This window comes from Mesocricetus auratus, unplaced genomic scaffold, assembly GCF_017639785.1.
Source record: "Mesocricetus auratus isolate SY011 unplaced genomic scaffold, BCM_Maur_2.0 Super-Scaffold_100691, whole genome shotgun sequence".
NCBI classification, from domain to species: Eukaryota; Metazoa; Chordata; class Mammalia; order Rodentia; family Cricetidae; genus Mesocricetus; species Mesocricetus auratus.
The window spans coordinates 10,431,020-10,456,506 of record NW_024429267.1 but is presented as its reverse complement, the minus strand read 5'-3'; the positions used below and the strand labels follow the sequence as shown (position 1 = coordinate 10,456,506).

The window sequence follows — 25,487 nt, the reverse complement described above, 5'->3', positions numbered from 1 at the left end:
CTGTAATCATAGCATGAGGGAGGCCAAGACAAGAGTGCCTTACATTTGAGGCCAGCCTGGGACTACCCTGCCTCAAAACACTAAGGAACTACTCATGATCTGGATAAGAAAAACACAGAATGGCTAAATCTGAAGGTGAAAGGGGGTCATCAAGATGGATCAGTGGGTCTGGTACTGGCCACCAAGCCTGATGAGTTCAGTCCCTAGGACCCATGCAATGGAAAGAGAGAATCAACTCCTTCAAACTGCCCCCCCACCACCACCACTGTAGGGCTGGGCATGGACACACACAGTTGCAGGCCGGGAAGGGGCAGATTATGAGAATCAGCTGTAGTTAAAAGTGAGCTCCCTTAAGCTGGGCTTGATGGCCTACATGTTTAATCATAACACTCAGAAGGCAGGGGCGAGCAGATTTCAAGCAACCTGGTCTACAGATTAAGTCCCAGGGGCTACACAGAGGAGCCCTTCTTGATAAAGATTTCTTTATGGTTTAATAAGTAAAAAATTTCAAGCACAAATATTAAAGAACAAAAGGGGAACCTGAGTGGAATCACAAGTCAATGCTAACACTCGCTTCCTTACTCAGAAAAGGGACATCTCTTCCTTGGTCATATCAATCCCCAACCCTTGGACCAAAACACTCCTCAATTGACTATCAGATCCATGACAGAATACTAATAACAGTCCCCTCCCCCCAAAAAAGAGGGGGTCCCCAAAGACCCAGACTCCAGAGTCCTCTGGCTGCCTGCAACCACTCAAAAGTCTGAGACATCTCATGCCCCTCTATCCAGGGCCAGACACTTGACAAGAACTCCAAAGACTCCACACCAAGAGTACTCTCTATCTGTCACTAGGTATAAATAGACCACTGTTGTGACCAAGACTCTTGGTGGTCTGGGTCATGGTGGCTAGTTTCTATGAAAGGTTTTGGGACTCTGCTGTGAAATACCATGTTCTGTCAAGAGCTCCTACCAAAGATGCTTAACAAAGGTTAGGGGATTTCTAACACATCCACAGTGCACCATCAACTCTTGATCAGAGGCAAAGTTTGCTGCATGTCCTAGAACAGAGAGCAAATGCTGCCATTTCAGTTCTTACCAAGGCTGCTGCTTGGCACTCACTAGCAGGAAGGCTGAAGGACTAACCCCTGAGGCTGGAACAAAGGCAGACACACTTCTACTTCTAAGTGTGGCTTTTATTCTCACAAAGAGAATCTTGGCAGACTAGCATTTACAAAACCTGACTGATTCACCTGCCTAGAATCTGGACTCTTCCATTTCTCAGAATTATTTGGGGAGATGGAAATGTTATCACAATTCTGAGAGGTGGAATTCATTCACCAAACTGTGAAGACCCCCAACAAGTGCAACTCACCTGCTCAACTCAGTATGAGACCCTTGTAAGACAGGGCACATGGACAAGGTTTCCTTCATCTATGGAGTCTAATACCACACAAACCTGGACAAGTGTGCTGCTCCCTATATAAAAATCTACCTTCAGTTTACAGTTAAAAAGGTCCTCAACACTTTAGCAACTATACAGAATATGAAGGTTTATTTCAAAAAAGATTACATTTTTTAACCAGGATACACAGATGCACTTAATGTAACAGTACCTTCTGCAAAAATAGGTTACATAATACTCCGAAATGCAAGGAACAATCTTATCTAAAAATTAGACAGCAGGAGTCTGAAGCTCAAATAGCCTTCAAAATGGAGGCAGCAAACACTGGTGACACCACAGAGCTATGCTGCAAATGAAACCACTACCACTCAGCTGCAAACCATTCCTGTTCACACAGAGTCAAGCAAAACTGCCTCGGTGCCAATCCTTTCAAATGGGTCTCGGTGCTGCAAGAAAAAAGTTGAATGACACACAAAACTATGAAAAGTTTTAACAGAACTATTTAAACATCTTCTCTAAAATTGAGAAAAGCAATCATGTTAAATTTTTTAAAAAAGAAAACCAACAGTCAGATAGAGCTCTCAAGCAGTCAGAGGTCCTCCTCGTGAGTAGTCAAGTAAAGTTTACAGGAGATCTCAATAAATTATCTTGAAGCCGTGGCAGGAATCCTGTGTTCAAAACCGCCGTGGAGGTCCACTCTTAAACGGCTTAAACCCGGAGCTGCTTCCTCTTGGCATGGAGTTGCCACTCATCTGTACAATCCTATTAACTGGGGATGCAGTGCTGAAAGGGGTTCAAAAGAGAAAAGCGGTCAGAACAATCACAAGAAATACCTTCACAGCACTTACCACTCATAGGCTGTTCTCTGCTTTCCTGACCTACATCTAGACCCTAAGGTGAGAACCATTATTAACCCCTCTGTACCAAGGGAAAAATGAGACCTGAGGGGAGGAGCAACAATGTGACCCTGACACTCTTATTTCAATGCCTGCTTCTTCTGAAGCCAGATGCTGGGCACATGGCAGGACTATAGCCAGTCTTCTCCAAATTCCCACCCTGGATCACAGGTGCAGCAGGAGCACCAACAGAGGCTTGTGCAAAGTGCAAACCCACAGCCTCTTCAGGTCTCCTGCCGCCTCTTCATCTCTTTTTAAACAGGATGTAATCATGGAGATGAGGAAAACCTCAAACTCAAGATCCTCCTTCAGCCTCCCATTGCTAGTCCTACAGTATATACACTCTAGCCCACTCAGATCACACTGGGTGGGACTCTCCAGTTCATTAGCTGATTTTAATTAGCAGCTAAGGAGATTGTGATAACACTAGAGCTTCAAAAACTGACTCTCGGAAGTCACTCAACAATATTTCCAGTATCCTTATGTACAGAGCAGCATTACAGATGTCAGTAAATGATAGGAGACACTCCAGAACTCTATCGTAACGGAGAGGTAAAAGTTGACAGTGAAACACTTCAAATAAAAGTGGCTGAGGCCAGGCAGTAGTAGCACACATTTTCAATCCCAGCACTTGGGAGGCAGAGGCAGGAGGATCTCTGAGTTCCAGGCCAGCCTGGTCTACAAAGTGAAGTTCAGTATAGCCAGGTCTGTTACACAGAGAAACCCTGTCTCAAGAAAACAAAGAACTCCGAGTTAAATCTGTGACTACAGAAGCCACTGTGGTTTTGAAGCAAGTACATGACACAACAAACATGTGGTTCCAGGTCATTCAAGGTAGTTTGAGTATCAGGGAAAAGTTCTCTGGGAAGACCAGGCGCAGGCTGAATGCAGGAAAAGGCAGCATCAGAAATGTGCTTAGCAGCAGGGTGCCATTTTGAATTTATTCTAGAAACAAAGAAAGATCAAGACTGTGCAATGCTTTCCCCAGTTAGGGTTTTGAAGATGGCAGCACTGAGAGATAAAAGAAGCTTGAGGAAAAAAAAGAAAACAGAAAACCATTACATGGAGAGGGCAGCGAAGAGTGATGTCTGAAGCTCATCTGCTTGGAGGAGTCAGAAAGGAGAGTCAATAAGGAAAGAAGAGAACAAAGGGCTTTTAGTCCCAGCACATGGGAGGCAGATGCAGGTGGATATCTGTGAGTTCAAGGCCAGCCTGGTCTTCAGATGGAGTTCCAGGACAGCCAGGGCTACATAGTTTTAAAAACCCTGTCTTGCAAAACAAGCAGAGGGCTGAGCTGCCATGGCGGGGCATGCCATTCCCTGTACTCGGAAGGCTGAGTGTGAAGGCAGCCCAGCACACACAGTCGAAGACCACCTCAAGCCAAGCAATCAAAAGCTGCTTCAAAATGAGAAAACAGCAACAAGATGAAACAGCACATGGTAAGGAGCCCAGAACCAAAGAATTCACGGCACAAGTCACTGGCGCTCTCGCAGCAACACAGAAGCAGGCAGCATTGCAATGCAGGTGACACGGGAGGACCTGCCGCAGGAGAGCAGAGCAGCAGCTCCTCCAAGACCAGGGCACGAGGCAGACAGCAGGAAAGCTGGTAAGGCCACAACAGTGGGGTTTTACCAACTGCAACGTACTCTCAAACTCTAACCATCTTTAAGGAAAGGACCACTCAGTTATATAACAGCAGGAAAGGTCTTAACAGATTAGCTACTCACCTTGAATGTTGGGTTATCATGCCTGCTCCTGACCGGCCATCACCCATTCGCCTCGCATCATGGTAGCCGGGGCCCTGAGAGGGTGGGCCATGCCACTCTTTCCTTGGTCCACTTGTATCCCGTCCATGACGTTCCACTACATGTCGTTCTTCAGGGTAGTGCTGGGGACGGCACACGGAAAGGTCAGTCCTGGCCCTCTGTTCCATTCACTGACTTATGCTGCTGTGCTTTCATGTCAGAGCAAACTAGTAAAATGTCTAAGAATGTAACGGATGAAAGGTGTGACCACCTATTCTGACAGGAGCCCTCAATGTCCACATTTTTATGTTCACATCCACTACTACTCCAGCACTACTAGGAAACAAGAATTTCAAATGCCTGCGTAGATCTGAAGAGCTCTTGTATATACACAAGAGGTCAAGAGTTAAAGGGCAGTTAAGATTGGCTAGCTGATCAACTCATCAGAACAACTTGCAATCTATACAGAAAAAGCTATCTGATCTTACACAACACTACATAGTGCTGTGACTTGGGCACGGTGCTCCATTATGGTAATACAGTGTGGGGACATAGGAACAGAATGATTTGTAGAACTAAGGACAAAAGGGGGAGTCAAGGCCTGCTGACACCTAGCTTAGGCAAAGCTGTTGGCATCCACACAGGGTTAGAGACTGACTAACATTGTAAATTTCTGACAGGTAATCCAGGCTCTCCTCCTCAGAAGACCATTTTTTTTTTCAAGGGATCCTGAATATAGATTTTTGGTCTAGAATAATTTCTTAAATTCTATCCTAAATAAAACAGAGTGTCTACATCATATACTCAGTTTGAAGGTTGTTCAGGGTAACCAGCTTAAAGAACTTGTGCAACGCCGGGCGGTGGTGGTGCACACCTTTAATCCCAGCACTCGGGAGGCAGAGGCAGGCGGATCTCTATGAGGTCGAGGCTGGGCTGGACCCACAGCCTCCAAAACAATACAGAGAGACCCTGTCTTGTAAAAAAAAGAAAAAGAAAAAAGAACTTGTGCAAACATTTCTCCTTATTAAGACACATTAATACTTCATAATTACTGAGCCATAAACCTACTTCATATATGTGCTGGGTGAAATGATGTACAGTGATACTGCATAGGTACAGGGAGTAAAACATTTTCTGGCTGAAGAGGTTTAGGACAAAGTATTTTCTGTCCAAGTGTGACTGGAGTTCAGACCCCCAGACCTCACACAAAAGCTGGGTTTGTTGGTGCACACCTTTAATCACCACCTGGGAGTCGGAGGTAGGTCAATCTCTTGAGTTTGGGCTACAGAGAAACTCTGTCTCAAAAACAAAAACAAAGAAAGAAAGAGAAGGACTAGGTAAGGGCAGCAGCTGCCTCCGAGGAGGCGAGGAATCACAAACACAAGGCCCCAGGAGCGGGACAGTGACCATGACTAGTCATACCTGGTGAGCTCACCGTCAGTCAGCAAGAGACCCTGACACAGTAAGTGGGAGGCAATCAAGGACACCAAACATGCTTGCATACCCATGCCAACACAGGTGCCAAAAGATGCTATAATGAAACCTGGTGTGTATTCAAGTGTGTAATACAAATACAGCTCCAAATTCCATCTGGCACAGAACTTATAAAAGTGTATTCCTTCAGGCTAGGGATGTAGCTCAGTTGGTAAACAGCTTGGCTCGCAAGCATGAAACCTTGGGTTGGATTTCCAATACCACAGAAACCACCTATATTCCTATAATTCCAGCACTCCAAACGTAGGGACGGGAGGATCAGAAATTCAAGGCCATACTTGGATTCATCCTCAGCTGCACAGCACGGACCTGGAATATATAAGATCCTTTCTTTCCTTTTTTTAAGATGATTTATTTATTTTTATTTTATTTTCCCTGTATGTATGTCTGTGTGAGGTGTTGGATCCTGGAGTTACAGACAGTTGTCAGCTGCCATGTGGGTGCTGGGAATTGAACCTTGGTCCTCTGGAAGAATAGTGCTCTTAATCACTGAGCCATTTCTCCAGCACCAACACCCTTTCTTTAGAAGAAAAAAAATTCCTTTCTATTCATGCAGCAATCACCTGACATGACAGTATTTTATCAGTTAAGAGAGTGTGTTAAGGTGAGTGCAATTTTTCCATATTTTTGTCATTTATAGATACTTTCCCTCTACTAAGCTCACTAACTTAAAAGAATATTCAAGTCAACAAAAGATTAAAAGTTGGGACTCAAGAGATGGCTCAGCGGTTAAAAACACTGGCTGCTTTTCCAGAGAACCTTCCCAGCATCAATTGCCAGCACCCACGTAAGCGCTCACAACTGCCTGTTAACTCCAGCAGCAGTGGATCTGATGCTCTCTTTTGGCCTCTGTGGATACTGCATGCACAGTCCACATGCAAACAAAGCACTCACATACAAAAATTTTATTTTTTAATTTCGTTTTTTCCAGACAGGGTTTCTCTATGTAAGCCTGGCTGTCCTGAACCTGGTTTTGTATAGTAAGCTGATTTCAAACTCAGAGATCCACCTGCCTCTGCCTCAGGAGTGCTCAGATTAAGGGTGTGCACCACCACACCTGACTTACATAAAATACAGAAATATTTTAAAATAAGAAAAATATTAAAGAATAGAAAGTAATTTAAAATGATTCCACTTGTCTACTTTTGGAAAACAGAGCAAAGGCACATGACTTAATGTCATAGATTCAGCAGTGTATACACTAAAATCAGAACAACAGAGATTAGCATATTCCCTGCACCAGGATGCCGATCAAGTCATGATGTGTTCTGTGTTTCTAAAAAGCCAAATTATAAATTAGGAAGATTCATTTAACAACTATAAAAACTATCCAAGTAAGATGGCTCAGCAGGTAAAAGCACTTGCTATGCAAGCCTGGCCTGAGCTAGACCCCTGGAACCCAAGTAAAAAGCCAGATGTGGTAGTCCACATCTGTAATCCCAGCACTCCCAGAGTGGGAGTGCAGACACAAGAAAATTGCCTGCAAGCTATAGACCAGTCAGTTTGAAACAGATTCTGCCTCTCAACAAGGTGGGAGGAGAGACCTAATTCCCAAAATGTAGTTCTCTGACTTTCACATGTACCACAGCAAACAGAGGAGCCCTCTCTCCCTCACCACATTCCTCTCTCCCATATATACACATAAAAAATATATTATCAGGCATGATGGCACATATCTTTAATCCCAGCACTCAGAAGCCAGAGGCACTCAGATCTCTGTGAGTTTGAGACCAGCCTAGTCTACAGAGTGATTTCCAGGAAAGCCAGGGCCACACAGAGAAACCCCGTATTGAAAAGCAAAACAACAAAAAAAAAAAAACAAAAAAAAAAAAAAAAAAACAAGAGAGAGAGAGAGAGAGAGAGAGAGAGAGAGAGAGAGAGAGAGAGAGAGAGAAGAGAGAGAGAGAAGTTTTTTTTAAGGCTAGTACCTATTTCTTCGGACAACTGATATTCATCTATAAAGAACAAACTTGAGAAAGATCAGTTGCAGGCAGCTGGTCTCTCAGTCACTCCAATTACCCAATCAGGGCCACAAGAGAATGGTTCTCCATATGGATACCTGTCAAGAGCATCTCCTATTGGTTGGAGAAACGGCTCAGCAGTTAAGAGGCACCAGCTGCTCTTCTAAAGGACCCCGTTCAATTCCTAGCACCCACATGGTGGCTCCTAATTGTCTGTAACTCTAGTCCCAAGGAATTTGAAGCCCTCTTCAAGACTCCATAGGCACCACACATAAAAATGGTACACAGATATACACAGAAGCAGGCAAAACACCCATATACATAAAAAATAATATTTAAAAAAAAAAAGAGTAAGCATCCAGTGTCTCAGAGTCTTCTAAAGACTCAACTGAAAACTCCCAGCAACTTTTACCTGTGTTGCACTTCCTCTGTCAGAAATGACTCCTCTATCTCCCTCTCGGCTTCCGTAGCCTGAGGCACTACTTCGATTCCCAGGGGGTGCTCCCCTCACACTGTGTCCCGAGACTTCTCTCCCAGATCGCTCTGGCCTTTCAACTCTGTTAACACAGCACAAGAATGATCAAAACCTCACTTCAGTTCTTAAGAACTCAATGCAGGGAATGCCGTGGAGAAGCAGCAGAACTACCTCGACTCCCGTTTGTCTGTGGACATGTTCCCTTCACTTTTCCACGAGGTTGGTCTGGAAGGATTGGGCCCAGCTTCTCGAGGGTGTCTAGGATGAGCGACCTCAGATCTGTCATGAAGGATTACTGTTCTTCTCTCGTCTCTCTCCCCTCGTACCTCTCGTCTGTCTGTTTCTCTAAGTTCATTTCTTGGTGGTGGAGGCTCATTTCTTCTGGAATCACTGAAGTTTTTGGGGTATCTTTCAAAGCTTGGCTCGTCTCTTCGGGTTGCTGGTCTCGGTTTTTTCCCTTCACTTTGACCAACAAACCGTTCTCGTCTACTGATGAAAAACAAATGCGATCCTCAAGCATTTACTCTCAACTTTATTTGCATAACTTATAATCATGAAACTTTCTTTCAGGGGAACTTAGGGCAAAGCCTCCAGAAAAGCTTCATTACTACTTTCTTTTAAACTGACCTATGTCTAGCACAAAGGTCAGTTTCTTTTCCAAGACAAATGCTATCAGTCGAGTTACTACCAAGCTTGCTTGTTTCACTGCTCCTGACAGCTACAGCACATCCCAAATTAGCATTCCTCACTCACATTTGGTTTTATATAACTTTTTACTGGTTTTTCTGAGGCAGAATCTCAAACTGCTGTGTAGTCCTGGCTGGTCTTCTTGACTCTTCAGCCCATACCTCCCAAGGACCCCATCCAATTGAAGAGAAGACCATTTCCCCAACAGTGAAAACCAAACTAAACATGCAATTTGTTATGAACACTCAGTTTGACTCAGCACTGCAGAATCCTATAGAAAGGAAAAACAAGCATGTCTGTGTCCATATACCTTTCAAAGGATGAGGACTGCACAGAAGCAGGGTCAGGAAACCTGGCCCGCTCTCGGTGGCTGAAGTCAAGGAATCTGCTCTGTTGGCGATAGTCAGATCCATGGCCAAATCGTGCATCTGAATCTAGAGACAGCTTTTTATTCTCACTCCAGTAAGGATCATCTCGCCTTAAAGAGAAATTTTTGCTCATTTATACAAATTATTTTATAATAATCAAACAGCATTCACTTGGAATGATAGATTGCACATTGGAACTATGGACATTAAAGGCTGCTAACTCAAGATGGAACACTGAGGAGCTGGGACAGGATTAACTGTCATAAAGAGGAGAGGAGAAAAATAGTTGAAAAACAGTTGCCTGTTCTTTGTGTGTGCACATGTTTAAGTGTCTGTCTGGGTACACACAGCTGTGTGGGTGGTAGAAAGAGGTCAATGGGGTGACTTCCTCTGTCACTCTCCACCTTATTTTCTGAGACAAGATTTCTCGCTGAACCTGAAGTTCACTGACTGAAGTACATTAGTTGACCAGAGAGCTCAGGGATCTGCCCGTGTCTACCTCTTCAGCACCAGGATTTCAGGGGTGCTGGGAAATAAATTCAGATACCATGCTTGCTTGGTGATTACTCTGCCCATCTAGTCATCTCTCCAGCCTGAACTGTCTATTCTTACATCTTTAAATGGAAAAGACAACACCTGACATTATGTCATAATAGATTCTCACCAACCGTTTCCAGTTACCTTCCTTTTCCCTTAGGTGCTGGGGATGGCCCAAGGAAGCAAGAACTCCATTACTGAGATACATCCTCAGCCCTCAGCCTCTGTGAACTTCATAAAGGCTGAAGAGGGAAGACTGAGCCTACACTGGGTCCTGACTACTGCAATGCAATCCTTTCCCTTCCATGTTAGCCATGACTTTTTATCCCAGAGCTGGGAGCATGTTTGTTCCAATTCTCTAACCGTAGCTCACTAAGAACAGGATAGCAAGTGAGATAGATCACTAGGGAAGAAAGGAAGCACTACCTATGATCTACATCACGCGGGCGTTTCAAAGAATTCCTTTTTTCTTGTTCATAACGAAGCTGCTGCTGTTGCCTTCTGAGCTCCTCTCTCTCTCGAGCAATCCGTTCAGCTTCCTTACGCCGTTCCTTCAGATACACAGGAATGAACCAAATACAAAGTAAAGACAGAAGGTAAGTGTGCATCTGGGTTAAGAAAGCATCCTAGAGAAGCACCAGGCAGAGCACACAACTGGGACAAATACATTAAAGTTTAGTCACCTAGACTACAGCTACTGTTGGGTGACAGACATTAACAGGGGTTGAGTGGTAGAAACTGGTGAGCATTTTGGGGAAGGTTGGATTCAGTTTAATAAATTGACTTAAACACGAGCACCTAAAAGGAATGAGAAAACGGGGTTCTGAATGTGATGAGAGAACTAAGAGCCATAAGCCCTGGGCGGCAACTACGCAGAGAGGCATTATTTCCTTCCAGCCTTGGGAATGACTCCCTTGATAGTAAGGAAGTACTTGTCTAAGTCTGGGATGGTGACAGAGCCTGGATAACAACTACTCTGGACTCAGTCCTATGCTCATATTATTAGGCTGCCATGACACTGCAGAGCTACAGGTTACTTGAAATCGATAGGGAAGTCACTGTTCAACATACGTTTAACTAGTGCCTAATTTGTTATCTGTCAGGGACATGTCAGTGCTCATTCTGATCTACAGGAGCTTTACAATAAGTAAAGCAAACGTTGAGGGCAAAAATCACAGGGTTTGCAAAGGTGAGTTGTTCAAGATGAAAAGATTTTCTGACTGCACCTGTTCAATACGAATGCGTTCCCTTTCCAAGCGTTCGCGTTCCATTCTCTCTCTCTCTAGTTTTTGCCTTTCAATTTCTAGGCGCTCTCTCTCTCTCTGTAAGCGTTCCCGTTCTTCCCGTTCACGAATTATTCTAATGCGTTCACGCTCTCGACGCTCTCTTTCTGCAATCTCTCTTCGTCTAACAAAAATCAGTATTTAGAAATACTTAAATTATGCTAGCACTGTGTGAAAAATAATAGCTTTGAATTTGAACTTTTCCTTGTGATTGGCAATTTTAAATTCCACATTAATCTTAGTAATTTTAATGTAATCGGAAAGAACGCAAAATAAAACTTTAAACATATTCCAATCTTATCACTTATTTATGAGTGTCAACTAAGCAGCTAAATTTTACACACTATTTGCCTTTTAGATGATTTGGTTAAATGAAAATCCCGCCATAGTAAAAACCCAATAATTGACATTTTAAAATGTATATAAATTTATAAAACTACAATTTTTCTTTTGACTTTTTCTGATAGGGTCTCACTATGTTGCCTTGGCTGGCCTCAAACTCACTATGTAAACCAGGCTGGCCTTGAACTTGTGGCAAACCTCTTGCCTCTGCCTCCAATGACTGAGATTTTAGGTGTGTGCCATCAAAACCAGCTCAAAACTACAACTTTTATCAATTATTTTTGATAGAAATTTTCTAATATCTACTATATATCCTTATACCCTTAAATAATGTATATACTTCATTCTGATGGCTTGGAATTAGAATCACAAACACAATATTATATCAAATGTTATATAACAGAATGGTGCCCATAAGGGCCACTATGGATGAACACTGGCTTCTAAGTGTTTCAGGTAACATGCTTTTGAGCCAGAGACAAATCAGCACAAACATATACTAGACTTAGCATAGTGCTTCTTCATTTCCTGACATAAGGTTAAGTAATACACTTTTATGTTTTTGCCCACTTGTATATTTGCCTGTAGCAATTCAGTATTCTTAATGGGCCAGTACTATTCCCATAAAAACTGATGTGATTTTCTAAATGAACACAGCAGTCAATGGGCTGTTACTACCATTTAGTGGGTAGAGACAGAGAAATTCTACAACACTTGATGATGCATGAACTGTCAGCATAGTTTTACAAACCAAAGAACGTGCTCTCTAGAGCAAAGACTATCTAACACTTTTGAATCTTTCCTATGCCACAGAGGACAGTTATGCCCTTGAGAAACAACAAAAACCTTTAAGAGGTAACCTAGAATTTAACTGTTTTTAATAAATGCTAGGCTTGTTTATTACTTTAGCACAGGTTTATGTATTAAATTTTTCAATATAACACAATTCAAAATTTACCTTTTTAAAGGGGGAGGGATTATACTTTGTTAACCAAGAGTTGTTAACATTTCAGAAATCACATCAAAATGCCCACACTTCTCCTGTTACTTGACTCATCAATATGACACACAAAATTGGTCTGTATCTGAAGCTTTCACATTCTCAAGTGAGTCTAACAGGATACAAACATCTGACTACATCAATGTACCATCTACATATCTAAACATTTATATATATATATATATATATATATATATATTATGTTACAAATCACTTTTACTTCATTTTAATATTACTGCTAAATCATCACATGGATTTTTCTGGAAATTACAGGCAGATAGACCATACACCTTTCTTTCCCCAGGAGTGTGAAGAAGGTATACCTCAACAGTTTATTTTAAAGGATCACTGGGCTAGGTGTAGTGGTGTGTGCCTGTGGTTATAATTCAGCAGGAGACTGAGGCAAAGGGATCCCTTGAGCTCAGGAGTACAATGGTAAGCCTGAGCAGCAAAGGGAGATTTTAAAAACCAAACAGGCATTGGTGGGACAGGTCTGAGAGTCTCTGCCCTTGTAGCTCCCACTTTCATTCATCTCAAACCTGTTACTGATGAGCAGAAGCTAGGAGCTAGTGCTTATGGAGGTGAGTTTTGCAAGAATCATTTCCTTCAGTCACATAGGCAATGGTTGTATTCCTAAGCTGCAGCTTTTAAGTTCCTAACATCTGAGAATGAGTAGATGAAACTTCACAGTGACCTCTGTGCTAGATAGGTCTAACAGATTAAAACACACTAAGAAATATTTCATGTGGCACCCAAAAACGGGTATGTAGATATGAACTCATGTTGATCTGTTGATATTGACACTAAAAATAGAAAGCATTTACTTTCGGGCTCTCTGGTCTGTTTTAATGAGGAGTAGGGACTGCATTAAAGCTCACAGAGCAACTCAGCCTTCACTTGGGAACTAATGCAAAGGACCTTGCAAGTTTCCCATACTGTGACAGTAGTTCAACACTGTAGCTTACTCTGATACTATCTGGAATTATCTTCTCCTTTAAGACATGATTTTTATGGCAGCGTCTTTGGAATAGAGGAAAGAGCAATGGACTTGGAGTGAGACTTGGATCTGAGTCCCAACTCTGCCACTCATTAGCCACATGGCATTGGAAGAGTCATTTAGCCTCTCCAGGCCTCTGTATTTTTGTATTAAATAGCGGGCTTAATTAGCTTTACAGAATTGAATTGGAGATAACAGATGAAGAAGAATTTTGCAAACTGTGAGTGCGATGCAAACTCAAGAAGTCATTAAGTCATACCTTCACTTCCTGAGAATACCAATCAGTCTTCTGGGGAACACAATCTCTAGCAGGCTGGCTTATAGCTACAGACAGACAATATAGATAGCTGTCAAAAATGCTCCTCCTACCTTCTAAGCTCCACTGCGCGTCTCAGTCTTTCAAAACGAACTAAATGTTCTCTCAATCTTTGTTCCTTCATCTTTTCAAAAGGCAAGATCTCTTTCCTTCTGTAGTCTTTGTCTCTTTTTTTATCTAGGCTAGCTCTCTCTTTTTCTTTGCTTCTTCCATGAACCTACAGAAGAAAAACCGTAAGAGGACTAGAAGTTAAAATAGTCTGAGATCATGTATTTTGGCTTTGACTGGTCATTTTAGAAGTTCAGATGAGGGGACTAGAAAGGTGGCTCAGAGGTTTCACTAAGTAAAGCACTCCTAGCACCACAGAGCCTGTGGCTCCAGTTCCAGGGGACCCAATACTTTCTTCCGGGGTGTGTGTGGGGGGGGTGTTTGTATGTGTTGGGGGCGGTGTTGTGGGGTGTGTGTGTGTGTTGGGGACGGTGTTGTGGGGTGTGTGTGTGTGTTGGGGACGGTGTTCTGGGGTGTGTGTGTGTGTGTGTGTGTGTGTGTGTGTATGCATGCATGTATGTGTTGGTATCCTGAACGCCAGAGGTACACAAAAAGCTCATGCAGGACCAAACACAAAAATAACTTGAACAACTTTATCTTTTGGAAGCAGACTTACTTTCTCGTATCTGCCCCTTCTTGATGGCCTACAATGATCTCCCTTGGTTTGGTTTAGTATTACCATATGTCCTGGACTCTTAGAACCTAAAACAAAGAAATACTTTAGATAAGCAAACAAAATATTGTTGAAAAGGAGCATAAATAAATAAATTTGAATTTTCACCTGATATAAATAACTTATTCTACTTAAATGCAAAGAAATCAAAATTACTTAATCTGTTAACAAATACTTTGAATGATGCCAAAAGATCCTAATTCAGTAGGATACTGAAAATCAGTGGCCACTGCTCAAATTTTTTGTTGCTTTGCTCTGTTTTGCTACATTCCAAACCCAAGTCAATTAAGATTAAGGATACAGTTAGGAAGCTTATTTCGAAAAATAATGACCTTGTGGTAGTAAAGTTGGTCTGTAAGTTTTTTTTCTACTACAGGCTCTAACAACATTTGAAAAACAGTCCCTTCTGAAATACAAAACAAACAGCAGACACAGCTGAGATCTGAGAGAACACGTGACATACTTATTCGTTTCTTGTCTTCACTTTTTTTCATCGATTCTGAAGTCTGGCCACTTGAGCCATTATCATTCTTCTCATCTTTCTCTATTTTCTTAGTATCTTTGTTTTCTTTTTTTTCCAGTTTCTCAGATGACCTTTTCTCTTCTTTTTTGATAGATGCTTGTGTCCTGACCATATCATCCAAGACAAGAAAATAAAATAACTACTTTTGCTATGTAACAAGAAGTCTGTTTATCAGAAACCAGTCCTAGCCTGGCAGCTGTCAATCAATCCTTACTTGGCACTCCTATCACTTGTATTCTTTTTATCGCCAGCACTTCTTGAACTACTCTTTTCATCACTTTCTTTCTTCATTTCTTTCTTAGAAGGATCGCCTTTGACCTGAAAAGTTTAAACAATAGTAAATGTTTTTAAAATTCATAAACTTTAAAGTTGCATTACCTAAATGGTGTTGGGCATAGCTGCACACATCTGTAATCCTAGCTCTTGTGAGGCAGGTACAGGATGATTCTAAGTTTGAGGATGAACGTGACAGGTTTGGAACTCACTATGTAGCCCATAGTAGTCTTGATATTTCTGCCTCTGCCTCCCAAGTTCTGGGATTATAGCCATGCACCACCACTTATGTCAGAGACATTTTTAGACTGAGACTATAGGTTGACTATTCTTACCCAAAATACTTGGACTGAGACTGTTTCACATTTTTCAGATACCTGCATCCTCTTTCCCTGTTGATTTAGATTAGAGATACTGTATCCACTTTCCCTGTTGAACATTACAACTAAAAACTTTGAAATGCACCAAAATCAAGATTTTTGACCATTGATGACACTCATAAAAGTTTCAGATTTTGGATTTTCAGATCAGCCCTCTTGTTCATCTCCCTTTTTATAAACAGTCACACTTACTTTCTCCACAGAAATCAGTTGTCCATGCAGCTCTGTGCGATGGAGATGTGCAATACATCTGGACACTTCAGTGCTTGAAGACATAGTTACAATGCCATAGCATTTTGCCCCAGGACTTCGAGCATTTGTAACTACCTTTGCACTTAAAACCTATAAAATTAGATTACACTTCAGAATTGTACAGCTGTACACATTCCTAAACAGACTAGACCCTGTACTGAGGCCATTCAAATTAAAGGGTAGTGAAGATGCACTATGAGTATAATTCTGTCCTCTTGTGTTTTGATGGCCAGCACCTACCTTGATATTAAGTATTTAAAATATTCAAGGGAATTATCTAATCCTCCATGTAAATATGTAGCTCAAACAATAAAATAAATAGTACAAAATTAACAAACACAAAGGAATTTGATTTGGACCAGTTTTTTCATTGTGGGCACATCCTGAGTCTCTTAGAGAAAACTATGGACATGTCTGTAAACAAGTTTACAGGCGTCTTAACTCTTTCCTTTGAGTCACTTTAAATTCAAAATGAGTAAAGAGAAAAGGAAAAGGCAGGATTAAAATGCCCTTAATCCCAGTACTCAGGAGGCAGAGGCAGGTAGATCTCTGTACATTTGAGGCCACCCTGGTCTGCAGAGCAAGTTCCAGAACAGCCAGGGCTACACAGAGAAACCCTGTCTCGGAAAAAACAAAGAAGAGAAGGAAGGAGAGGGAGGAGGAGTAGGAAGAGGAGGAGGAAGAAGAACAGGAAGAGGAAAGAAAGAGTTAAGAAGAAAAGCAGGATTAATCCAGGCCTGAAAAGAGAACAAAGACTTAATGGCAGGAGGCAGAAAGGAAACTTGGGCAGTGTTTTGCTAAAAGGCCTCATGTAAGCTTTAAGAAAAGCTGCTTTGCACTCTAGAAACTTAAGCCACAGTCTTATCATGTATATGGTATTCCCATGCAGTTTATAATCTGACAAGTGTCAATATTAAAGTACCATTTTACATCTCTAAAAGCACGTAACTGCAACAGAACACAACATATGCTACAGTTGACTGGTGAATTTGAGATTATCATCCTAATAACCAATACTGGTTATTAATTTAAAAAGCATTTAAACCTGCCATGTACAGACAAAGTAGGACAAGATCTCTACCTCAAAGAGCTAACAGCAGAGCAAATTAAAAAAGCATGATGTGTATTTGGAGAATGGAAATTTAAGTAGACACTTTTAAAGTAGAAAGAAGTGACTCTAGCTACAGCCTGAGTGTTCTAATTACTCTCTCTACTGCTAGGAGCCCATTAATGCAACTACCCTTTCAATAACTCACATTTCTTCACAACACACACACATAGCATTAATGTCACAAAAAACTTTCTTAATGGCTTCAGAGGCTTTTACTTCTTCAAGTAGAAAGTCGTTTAGCAAAGCAGATTCTTGCAGGTGTCAGAAAACACAGCAAGTTTTACATTTTTCTCGGTAGTAGATGAGATCCATTTGTTTCTTCTTGAGTTTATATGTTTTACTACCTAATTCCAACTACTTATATTTTCAGGACAACCAAATAGTCTCAGCATCTTCTAGATCCTTTGCATCATAACACAATAAAACTCAGTTCTTGGCTCAAGTGAGTATAGATTTGGAACTCAACTTATAAGTCAAGGCTCAGAGATACAAAAGTACTACACTATAGTGTTTGAGAGATGGCTCAGCTGTTGGGAGCACTTGCTGCTCTTGCTGAGGACCCAGATTCGATTCACAGCATCCACATGACAGCTTACAACTTTCCCAACTCCAGTTTCAAGGGCCTCTAATGACCTCCAGAGGCACCAGGCACACACCTAGTCCACACATCATGAAAGCAAACACTCATACACATGAAATAAATTTAAGTTTATAAAGTAAATATAAGTAATCTAAAAACTTAAAAAAGACATACAGAATACATTTACATAATTATTTTGAATACTAGACAAAATTAAAGGATAAAAAGAATGTACCTTTCCATATTTGCCAAAGAGGTTCTTCAAATCAGCAGCTTTGGTATTAGAAGACAGCCCGCTGACCCAGATATTCTTGGTTGAGCTTCCACTGCTACCACCAGCACTGCCTGTGCTCCCTAGGATGGATTTAACACCAGAAGCTTAAGTGCTCATAAGCTTCCATCATGAAATCCTTTCTAATTAAATTCTGATAGCTAACATTACAATATCTAAAAATCTTACAACCCTACCATTATAAAAATCAATCAGAGCAGTGAGAGAATAAATATGAATATTCGTACACTCCGTTATATGAGTTTTAAAACAAAGTATGGCCGGGCAGTGGTAGCATACACCTTTGATCCCAGCATCAAGAAGCACAGACAGGTGGATCTCGGGGAGATCACGGTCAGCCTAGTCTACAGAGTAAGTTCCAAGACAGGCTCCAAAATTACAGAGAAACCCTGTCCAAAACACCAAGATAAAAAAGTGGGTGGAAATTCCACTAAATCCTAGACATTTTCTAGCAAATGCTAACAATAGGTCCTCACACCATCACACTGAGCTGGGGTTCCTGAAGCAGTCCTGCGGCAGCCAGCAGACCTCTCCAGTATTGGGTATCTGCCACAGACCCGGAATGTCTAAGAAGTGGGAATGAAAGCAGGATGGATCCAGAGTTAGGAGCTAACATTCTAATAATTCGCTTTCATTTTCTTTTTTTTCCTTTTTGGAGGCAGGCTTTCTCTATGTAGTCCTGGCTGACCTGGAAATTACCACATACAGCCACCTTCATTTTCTATTAGAAGAAAGGTTACGAGAAATTGGGAACTATGTAGTTGGATAATTCAGACCTAAATAAGAAACAACCTTCTGAAACAAATCATTAGAGGAAGATTAGCGACCTTAAAATAACTTAAGACTAGGGAAATGATCACAGCTTGTTTCTGAACTGCCTCCACACAGCTATGGCTTTATGCACATAAGTATATAAAGCACACAAGCTAGTCAGTGTCCACAGTGCTTTCTTCCTTTAGTGCTGTGATGCAGAACACTTTCTAAAATGTCATGCCATCACATGTACAAGAAGCAGAAAAGTAAATGTTTCCAAAGTGCTTTAGTCACATGAGATAAATGCCACCCTTTGGAAAGCTGTTCAGTACAGGCTTTTAGGGAGAAACAAGACAAATGACTCAAACTGTAATACAAAAGTTAATGCTTTTCCTACTCTTGAGGGCAGACATGCAACTTAGAAATTTGTTATCTACATGTAACTAGCAATAGTTGGGCCTAGGTACTTATCTAATTATAGGAAAAAGTTTTTAATAAAAGAGAATAAAGCACTACTTAACAAAAATTACTAAGTCTTTCAATTTAAAGGATAAACCTCTTCTTATCCATTAACCCAAACTGTAAAAGACAGGGTTACTGCAATTATAGTTACTGAATCAAGTCAACAATTACTTCAAATTATTAAACATACAAATGGAACATAAACCAAACCAATGTGCCAAGTGGTGGTGGCTCAGACCTGTAATCCCAGCACCCAGGCAGAGGCAGGTGGATCTGTGAGTTTGAAGCCATACTGGTCTACAGAATGAGTTCCAGGATAGCTAGGGCTGTTACACAGAGAAACCATCTCAAAAAATCAAAAATGAACCCCACAGTAAAGCATGAGATCCTGCTGACACTCAGGAGGGATCTGAGGATTCAGCAGCACACAAGTGCAGTGCAGCTCCTTTAGGAGGCTTTCTCAGAACACAAATGCTCTTCAAGCCATCACAGCAAAGGTGCCAGATGAAGTCATGCTGCTCATGACACAAGGTAACCAGCTAGCTCCGAATAGCAATAAACAATAAAATAATCCCCCTTGGGGAGTACGAAGGGATATGCTAACAGAACATAGAACCATGGACAATTACGCAATAAATATACAATGGAAAAAATTTAAACTGTTCCTCAGATCTTACAGGAATTGAATATAAAACATATAAGACAACCATCAACACAAAGTAAGTCAAATTAAGAAGTAAACTCTGAAACATTTAAATACAGTGCACGTGCTACATTAATGTAAGTCTATCCCAATGTAAAGAATGAAGCACTACCAAATGTTAGATTGTCTTTCTTCTAAATAGGTTATACAGATATATTTATGATACAAGTTTCATCCTAGACAGGAGAGGGAAGTAGATGTGGCCATGTCTGATGTTTCAAACTCACTACAACCAGAACTACTTCTCTAATCTTTCATGCTCATATGAGTTCACAAAGTAACTAGAATAAAGTTTTAATGGCAGGGCTTGCTGTAATTCTTTAATGCCACCAGTTAAAGGCTATCAAAACTTGTATCTTCTCAACAAAGTTCTGAAGACTAACAGTAAAAGGGGACAGAGACAACACTTTCGGTGGGAAGTGTGTGATGTTATCACGGAACAAACAGAAAACAATATTCCTTACCTTTGTCATCTTTAGATGATGTCTTGCTGTCTTTAGATTCTTTTGAAGAGCTAAAGAGGCAAATCACCAGAAGAAAATTGAAAACAAAAAACAAAACAAAAACCGAACAGCTTGATATTGACAGCATTGCAAAAAAGGGTTCTACTCATACACATGGATAACTCCAAAGGCCTATATTAGGCTACTTGAACAAATGGCTCCCTTAGGATTCTTGCACTGATTTTGCCCAAGATGCCTGAAGATCTAGATTTTCTGACAATTCTATTCAGTGGATATATGGCCATCTTCTCCAGATTTCAGGACTGGGACTTGACTTCATTTTGTGTTCTTAGAACTGATAGTTGCTCATTAACCACCATCACAAGGGTTTTAAAAAAATGAAACACAAAAATTGTCAATTTGAGAAAAAAAACAACAACAAAAAAACAAAAAACAAAAAACCAAAAAAAAAAAAAAAAAACCAAAAACCAAATATATGCTGACAATTCGACAATGCACTCAGTAGGACACACTGCATATCATGAAGATCTTGAATTTTTTAAGTAACTTATGACGGTCAAAAATATTCTAGGCAGGATCATAAGACACTAATTATTGTACATGGTCTTGAAGCCACCCCCTTAATGTAGCGTGATCTTATTGAATGCTGGAATTTCAGTATCGTAAAGAACTGACATAGAAAAACAAACCTCTTTGCTTGACCAGAGGCCCCTGTAGACGAGGGCCCTTTCTTCAAAGTATCCTTTTCTTTGTCTCCAGATTCTGCTTTCTTAGAACTTTCTCTGGCTTCCTTCTCGACAGGATCACCCTTCACGGAGTCTTCCTTCTTACCATCTTTATGGTTCGGATTCATCTCATAATCCTTGGTTTCCTTCTCCGGGCTCTGTGCAATGGCGTCCTGCCCATCTTTTGGCTTACTTGCTTCAGAATCTGTAATTTTCACATTTTTACCTGTTTCTAGGAGGTCATCACCATCAAAATCCAGAGTGATGGCATCTTCAGCCTGGATTGTGACCGAGATGTTGTCATCCTCAGCTTCTTTCCCAGTCGCATTAGCTTCCATCTCTTCATGAGCTGTGTGATCAGCCTCAGCTAGGCTCCCTTCTGAAGGAAGAGGTTTAGATACTTCTTGTGTGCCATCACCAGAACCTGCTATATCTAAGAGGATTTAACAGGAATAAATATGGCAAAACAAGAAGTTTAAACAATTTCACATTCATAAGCTAGAATAGGACCTAGAAAATATAAAGCCAGTCATTAGCACTGATGGAGGGTTAGGGGGAACACAAGGGATTAACTAACATACACAATCCTTTACCTAAGATCACTTATTCTTCAGGGAAAAAAATGATCTCTACATACAAACATCAAAACAACAATAGTGAGAAAATGGATCCATCCTCAAGACGCGGCCGGTTCTTCATTTCTGCTTATGTTAGTGCTATTGGAATTGTTATCCTCCATGGTAAAGTGACAGATGTGTAGGTTTGTTATTCAATGTTCGGCTCATCTTGGGATTTAATCCTTGTGACCTTGGGAGCTCCTTGATGACTTCTTGGAAGGTCACAGTCTGAGGACATTACTCTTCAGATTATTTCCAAGCCCCATCTTTTTCGCTCTTCAATCCCTGGGTAGTCCAGAATCGAATGCAAAACTGCTACGAAGACTCCGAAGATGCTCCTCCATGACATCTAGGAAAGTGGCTACTTGCTATCTGCGTCCTGTCCAGGTGGCCTGCAATGACTGTTTGCAAGATATCTTGTATTCCCACAGAGTGAAAGGCCTCAGGTATGTGAGATTTTTCAGTCAGTTGCTTTATTCCATCCTTGCTTCTGGGCTTTTTATTCTGCCGAGCTGAGGAGCCTGCTCCATGTCCTTTCTAGTCCAAGTAGGATAATGCAACTTCTGTCCGAGAACTCAACCTCATAGTGACCACATGTATTGTTGTCCCTGTGATTGTACTGGATAAGATAGTTCTCCCAAGCTACTACACATGTCAGAAAATCATATTAAAGTTGCTTTAAAGTAGCAAACAAAAGCCAGTGTCCTGGTCATTCACCATTCATAGGATTGGTGCAGAATTCATTGAGTCATAAACTAAGACTCCAATAAGCACGTATGAGTTACTGCAGTGTCAGTCCTAAAGACCGAATCTACTTACCGTATACTGAATGTGATTTTTAAAATTAAACTAAATCTACGGTGAAAAATGGTATCATTCACCACAGTAACTGATATGTACTATTAAGTCAGAACATAGCTTGTGTTCAAAAGAAAATCAAAACCAATTGGAAAATTAAACTTAATTCACTAAATTGATAATTTGGAAATAAACTATTTTAAAATAAGATTTCAAATAAGGAATGTTTATGTTCATGTACTTAGCTTTTTAAATGCCCATAAGTTTAAAGTTCTACTTAGCATCAAACATACCTTTCTCATTTTCTTCTTCCTCACCATCCTGAAATTCAAAGAATAATCAAATGTAAAATAAACTCATGGAGAACTACAATTTAACAACATCACAAAAGCAGTCAAATTAAACAGGTGGGTAATTTAAAAATATCGATTAGAGATACACATCACACGCAAATATATTCCAATCAGAATTCAGATCCATTCAGAACTATAGCACAACCTTCTGCTATATATAATTCTAAAATAGGAGACAAATCTTTCATGAAGCACATCATTTCACTAACCAAAACTAGTTACTATAATCCAAATCATACTTGTACCACAAAGCTGTCAATAAAGAAGCTGATATGATTATGTTACTCAGTTCACATTTTTTTAAGGAACCTTATTTATACCAGTTTAGTGGGGAGGGTGATGAGAGTGTCATGACCCACCATGAGCACATCTGCAAGAGTCAATTTTAATTTTCTTCTTCCACCATGAGTTCTGGGGATCAAACTCAAGTGATTAGTCTTGGCAGCAAGCACCTTCGCCCATCTGAGCCATCTTACTGGCTTATCAGAAACACTTTTAACAAATCATTATTCAAAGGAACCAGAAAGTATAATCTGCAATGGACTGAATGCATAATAAAGACAACAAACAAAACCCTGCTTCCCTTTCTAAACACTTCAACACAGGACAGGGATGATTATCAAGAGTAAGTTCTAAATTACTCTATTTTACAGTATCTGTTAAGTGAGTTCAAAGCCATCACAAGTATACTAGCAAATGGCCCATCTAAAAATGGTGTTTGTGCTATAGGTAATCAAAGCAAAGAGCACAGCCTTTTAAAAGAAGTGATTTAATTAAAAATATTGTACTTCCCAAAATTAACTATGTGCTAACTTTAAAAGAGAAATAGCTCAATAAGATATTTTTCTTGGAGGAGAAATTTTGTCTTTTTAAGGAAAAATAGCTTATTGAAAGGGCAGGGGGCTTGACAGTAACTGTATTACTGCCTGCAGCCAGGAAAAAAAATCTTTCTTTATTAAGGAAACACTGCAAAGAATACTAAGGTAGTTTCTCCAAGATAAACTCTCCCATCATAAGCCCCAAAAAGTAAGTGCAAACAGTCTCAAAAGATGTTTCCAGGAACATCGTGGTCACACAATTCTTAAAATACAAGTTGTGCAGATACAGATGGAAAGTTCCCATGAGCGAAGCCTTAATTAAGGGCTTCTCAAACACCAATGTACAATTGAAGCCTGGAAGCGCTTGTTCAAACAGGCTGCTGGCACCAGTACCACAGCTTCTGATTTACAGGTATGAAACAGGGCTAAAGGATGCACAACTTAACATGTTTCCAGGTGACTTTGATGTTGAAGGTCCAGGGAGGACCTGACCAACTCCTCCTGCCTAGCAGTGAAAGATTTCAAGCAAAACTTTCAATTCAAGTCAAAACTAAAAATTTCCGTGGTTAACAACCATAACATTGTGTCTGTGTGTATGCACAAGATTGCATTGGTACACATGCACACAGAAGCCAGGTCAATGACAGGTGTCTTTCCTCTACAGCCCCCTAGGGCCCCCCCTTTTTTGGTGATACAGAGTCTCTCATTGAACATGGCACGAGCTCACCAGTTAGCTAGATTGGCTGGCCAGAGAGCTCCAAGGATCTGCCTACCCTATCTCATCATCCCAACCTTACCACTCCAGAGTTACAGGTTTGCATCACAATGGACTTTCACAAAGATGTTGGGGATCTGAACTCAGGACCTCATGCTTGTAATATAAATCAATAACAATACAAATCCTATCGGTCTGTGTACCAATATTGCATACTATAACTTCTTTTCAACTTTAAATTTTAATATTTTTTTTGAAGAGAAAGAGAGAGACAGACAGACAGGCAGGCAGGCAGGCAGAGTACTTCAGACAGGCAGGCAAGCAGGCAAGGCAGGCAAGCAGGCAGGCAGGCAGAGTACTTCAGCTGTCCTTGAAGTCCAGAAGAAGGTACTAGATCCCTCAGAGCTGGAGCTACAAGCAGTTAGGGTTCCCCAACATGAATGCCAGGAGGCAAACTCTGGTCCCTTGAAAGAACAGTGTGTACTCTTAACCACTGAGATGTCTAGTCCCCAAGAATTTAATAAACTTCCACACAGGGTTGGCAAGATGATCCAGTGGGTAAAGGCACTTGTTACCAAACCTGACAATCTGAGTTCAACATCTAGGACACAAGTGTGGAAGGAGAAAACTAAATACAAGCTGTCTTCCGACCTCCACAGATGTGCTGTGTGTGTGTGTGTGTGTGTGTGTGTGTGTGTGTGTGTGTGTGTGAATGCATGTGCAGACATGAATAAAGAGACCCTCAGGGACCAGAGTCATTAAATCTAGCACTCCAGTCCTCTGTAAGAGCAGCACTTGCTTTTTGTTATTGTTATTTGTTTGGTTTTGGTTTTTTCCAATTTTTTGAGACGGGATTTCTGTGTGGCTCTGGCTGTTCTGAAACTAGTCTGTAGACCAAGCTGGCCTAGAACTCACAGAGATCCACCTGCATCTCCCTCCCGAGTGCTAGGATTAAAGACCTGTACCCCCATGCCTGGCTTGCAGTACAGGCTCTTAACCACTAGGCCTTCTCTCCAGCTCTCTACACATTTTTCTTAATTCAACATGTCTACTGAAGGACCTCATAAGCCAACTGTCTCCACACAGTAGTTAATTTGTTACTGCACATATCCTCCAAAATCCACAACAGAGGGGTCTGACCTAATTCTTAGGAAACACTGCTGGTGACAGTAGAACTGACGATTAGTGAATGACTACTCATTCTAATAGTACTATTAGGGTTAAACCAGAGTCTACATATGCTTCAAACTCCATAATAAAGAGACAAATAAAGAAGCACAAAAAGCAATAGGAAAATGTCCATACCCATGATACCTATGTACAAATATGCAATGTGTTTGAAAATAATCTCCCCACTGAAAACAGTCTTTAAATTAGTCACTTTTGGGGATTACCTTCAATGAGAGCATTTCATGCATGAAAACGAATCACATTTTCTAGAA

General features: G+C 40.9%; 1 protein-coding gene across 9 annotated transcripts in view; it reads right to left on the bottom strand.

Annotated features, from left to right (window-relative positions):
* Positions 1-1,537: 1,537 nt before the first annotated feature.
* Sltm (SAFB like transcription modulator) overlaps positions 1,538-25,487 on the bottom strand; it is a 45,742-nt gene continuing 21,792 nt past the window's right edge. For 3 of the 9 annotated variants that reach the window (XM_040739785.1, XM_040739790.1, XM_040739792.1), the window contains 16 exons: positions 22,453-22,480; positions 20,709-21,123; positions 20,020-20,069; positions 17,581-17,699; positions 15,595-15,744; positions 14,964-15,067; positions 14,690-14,853; positions 14,170-14,255; positions 13,559-13,722; positions 10,794-10,974; positions 9,994-10,118; positions 8,973-9,140; positions 8,147-8,464; positions 7,913-8,057; positions 4,028-4,188; positions 1,538-2,187 (listed from right to left, as the gene is read on the bottom strand). In XM_040739785.1, coding sequence (XP_040595719.1) covers positions 2,079-2,187; positions 4,028-4,188; positions 7,913-8,057; positions 8,147-8,464; positions 8,973-9,140; positions 9,994-10,118; positions 10,794-10,974; positions 13,559-13,722; positions 14,170-14,255; positions 14,690-14,853; positions 14,964-15,067; positions 15,595-15,744; positions 17,581-17,699; positions 20,020-20,069; positions 20,709-21,123; positions 22,453-22,480 — 2,487 coding nt within the window. In that variant the 3' untranslated portion in view covers positions 1,538-2,078. Of the gene's footprint in view, positions 2,188-4,027; positions 4,189-7,912; positions 8,058-8,146; positions 8,465-8,972; positions 9,141-9,993; positions 10,119-10,793; positions 10,975-13,558; positions 13,723-14,169; positions 14,256-14,689; positions 14,854-14,963; positions 15,068-15,594; positions 15,745-17,580; positions 17,700-20,019; positions 20,070-20,708; positions 21,178-22,452; positions 22,481-25,487 lie in introns of all 9 variants that reach the window. The other 6 variants (XM_040739789.1, XM_040739786.1, XM_040739791.1 and 3 more) reach the window with 3 other exon arrangements.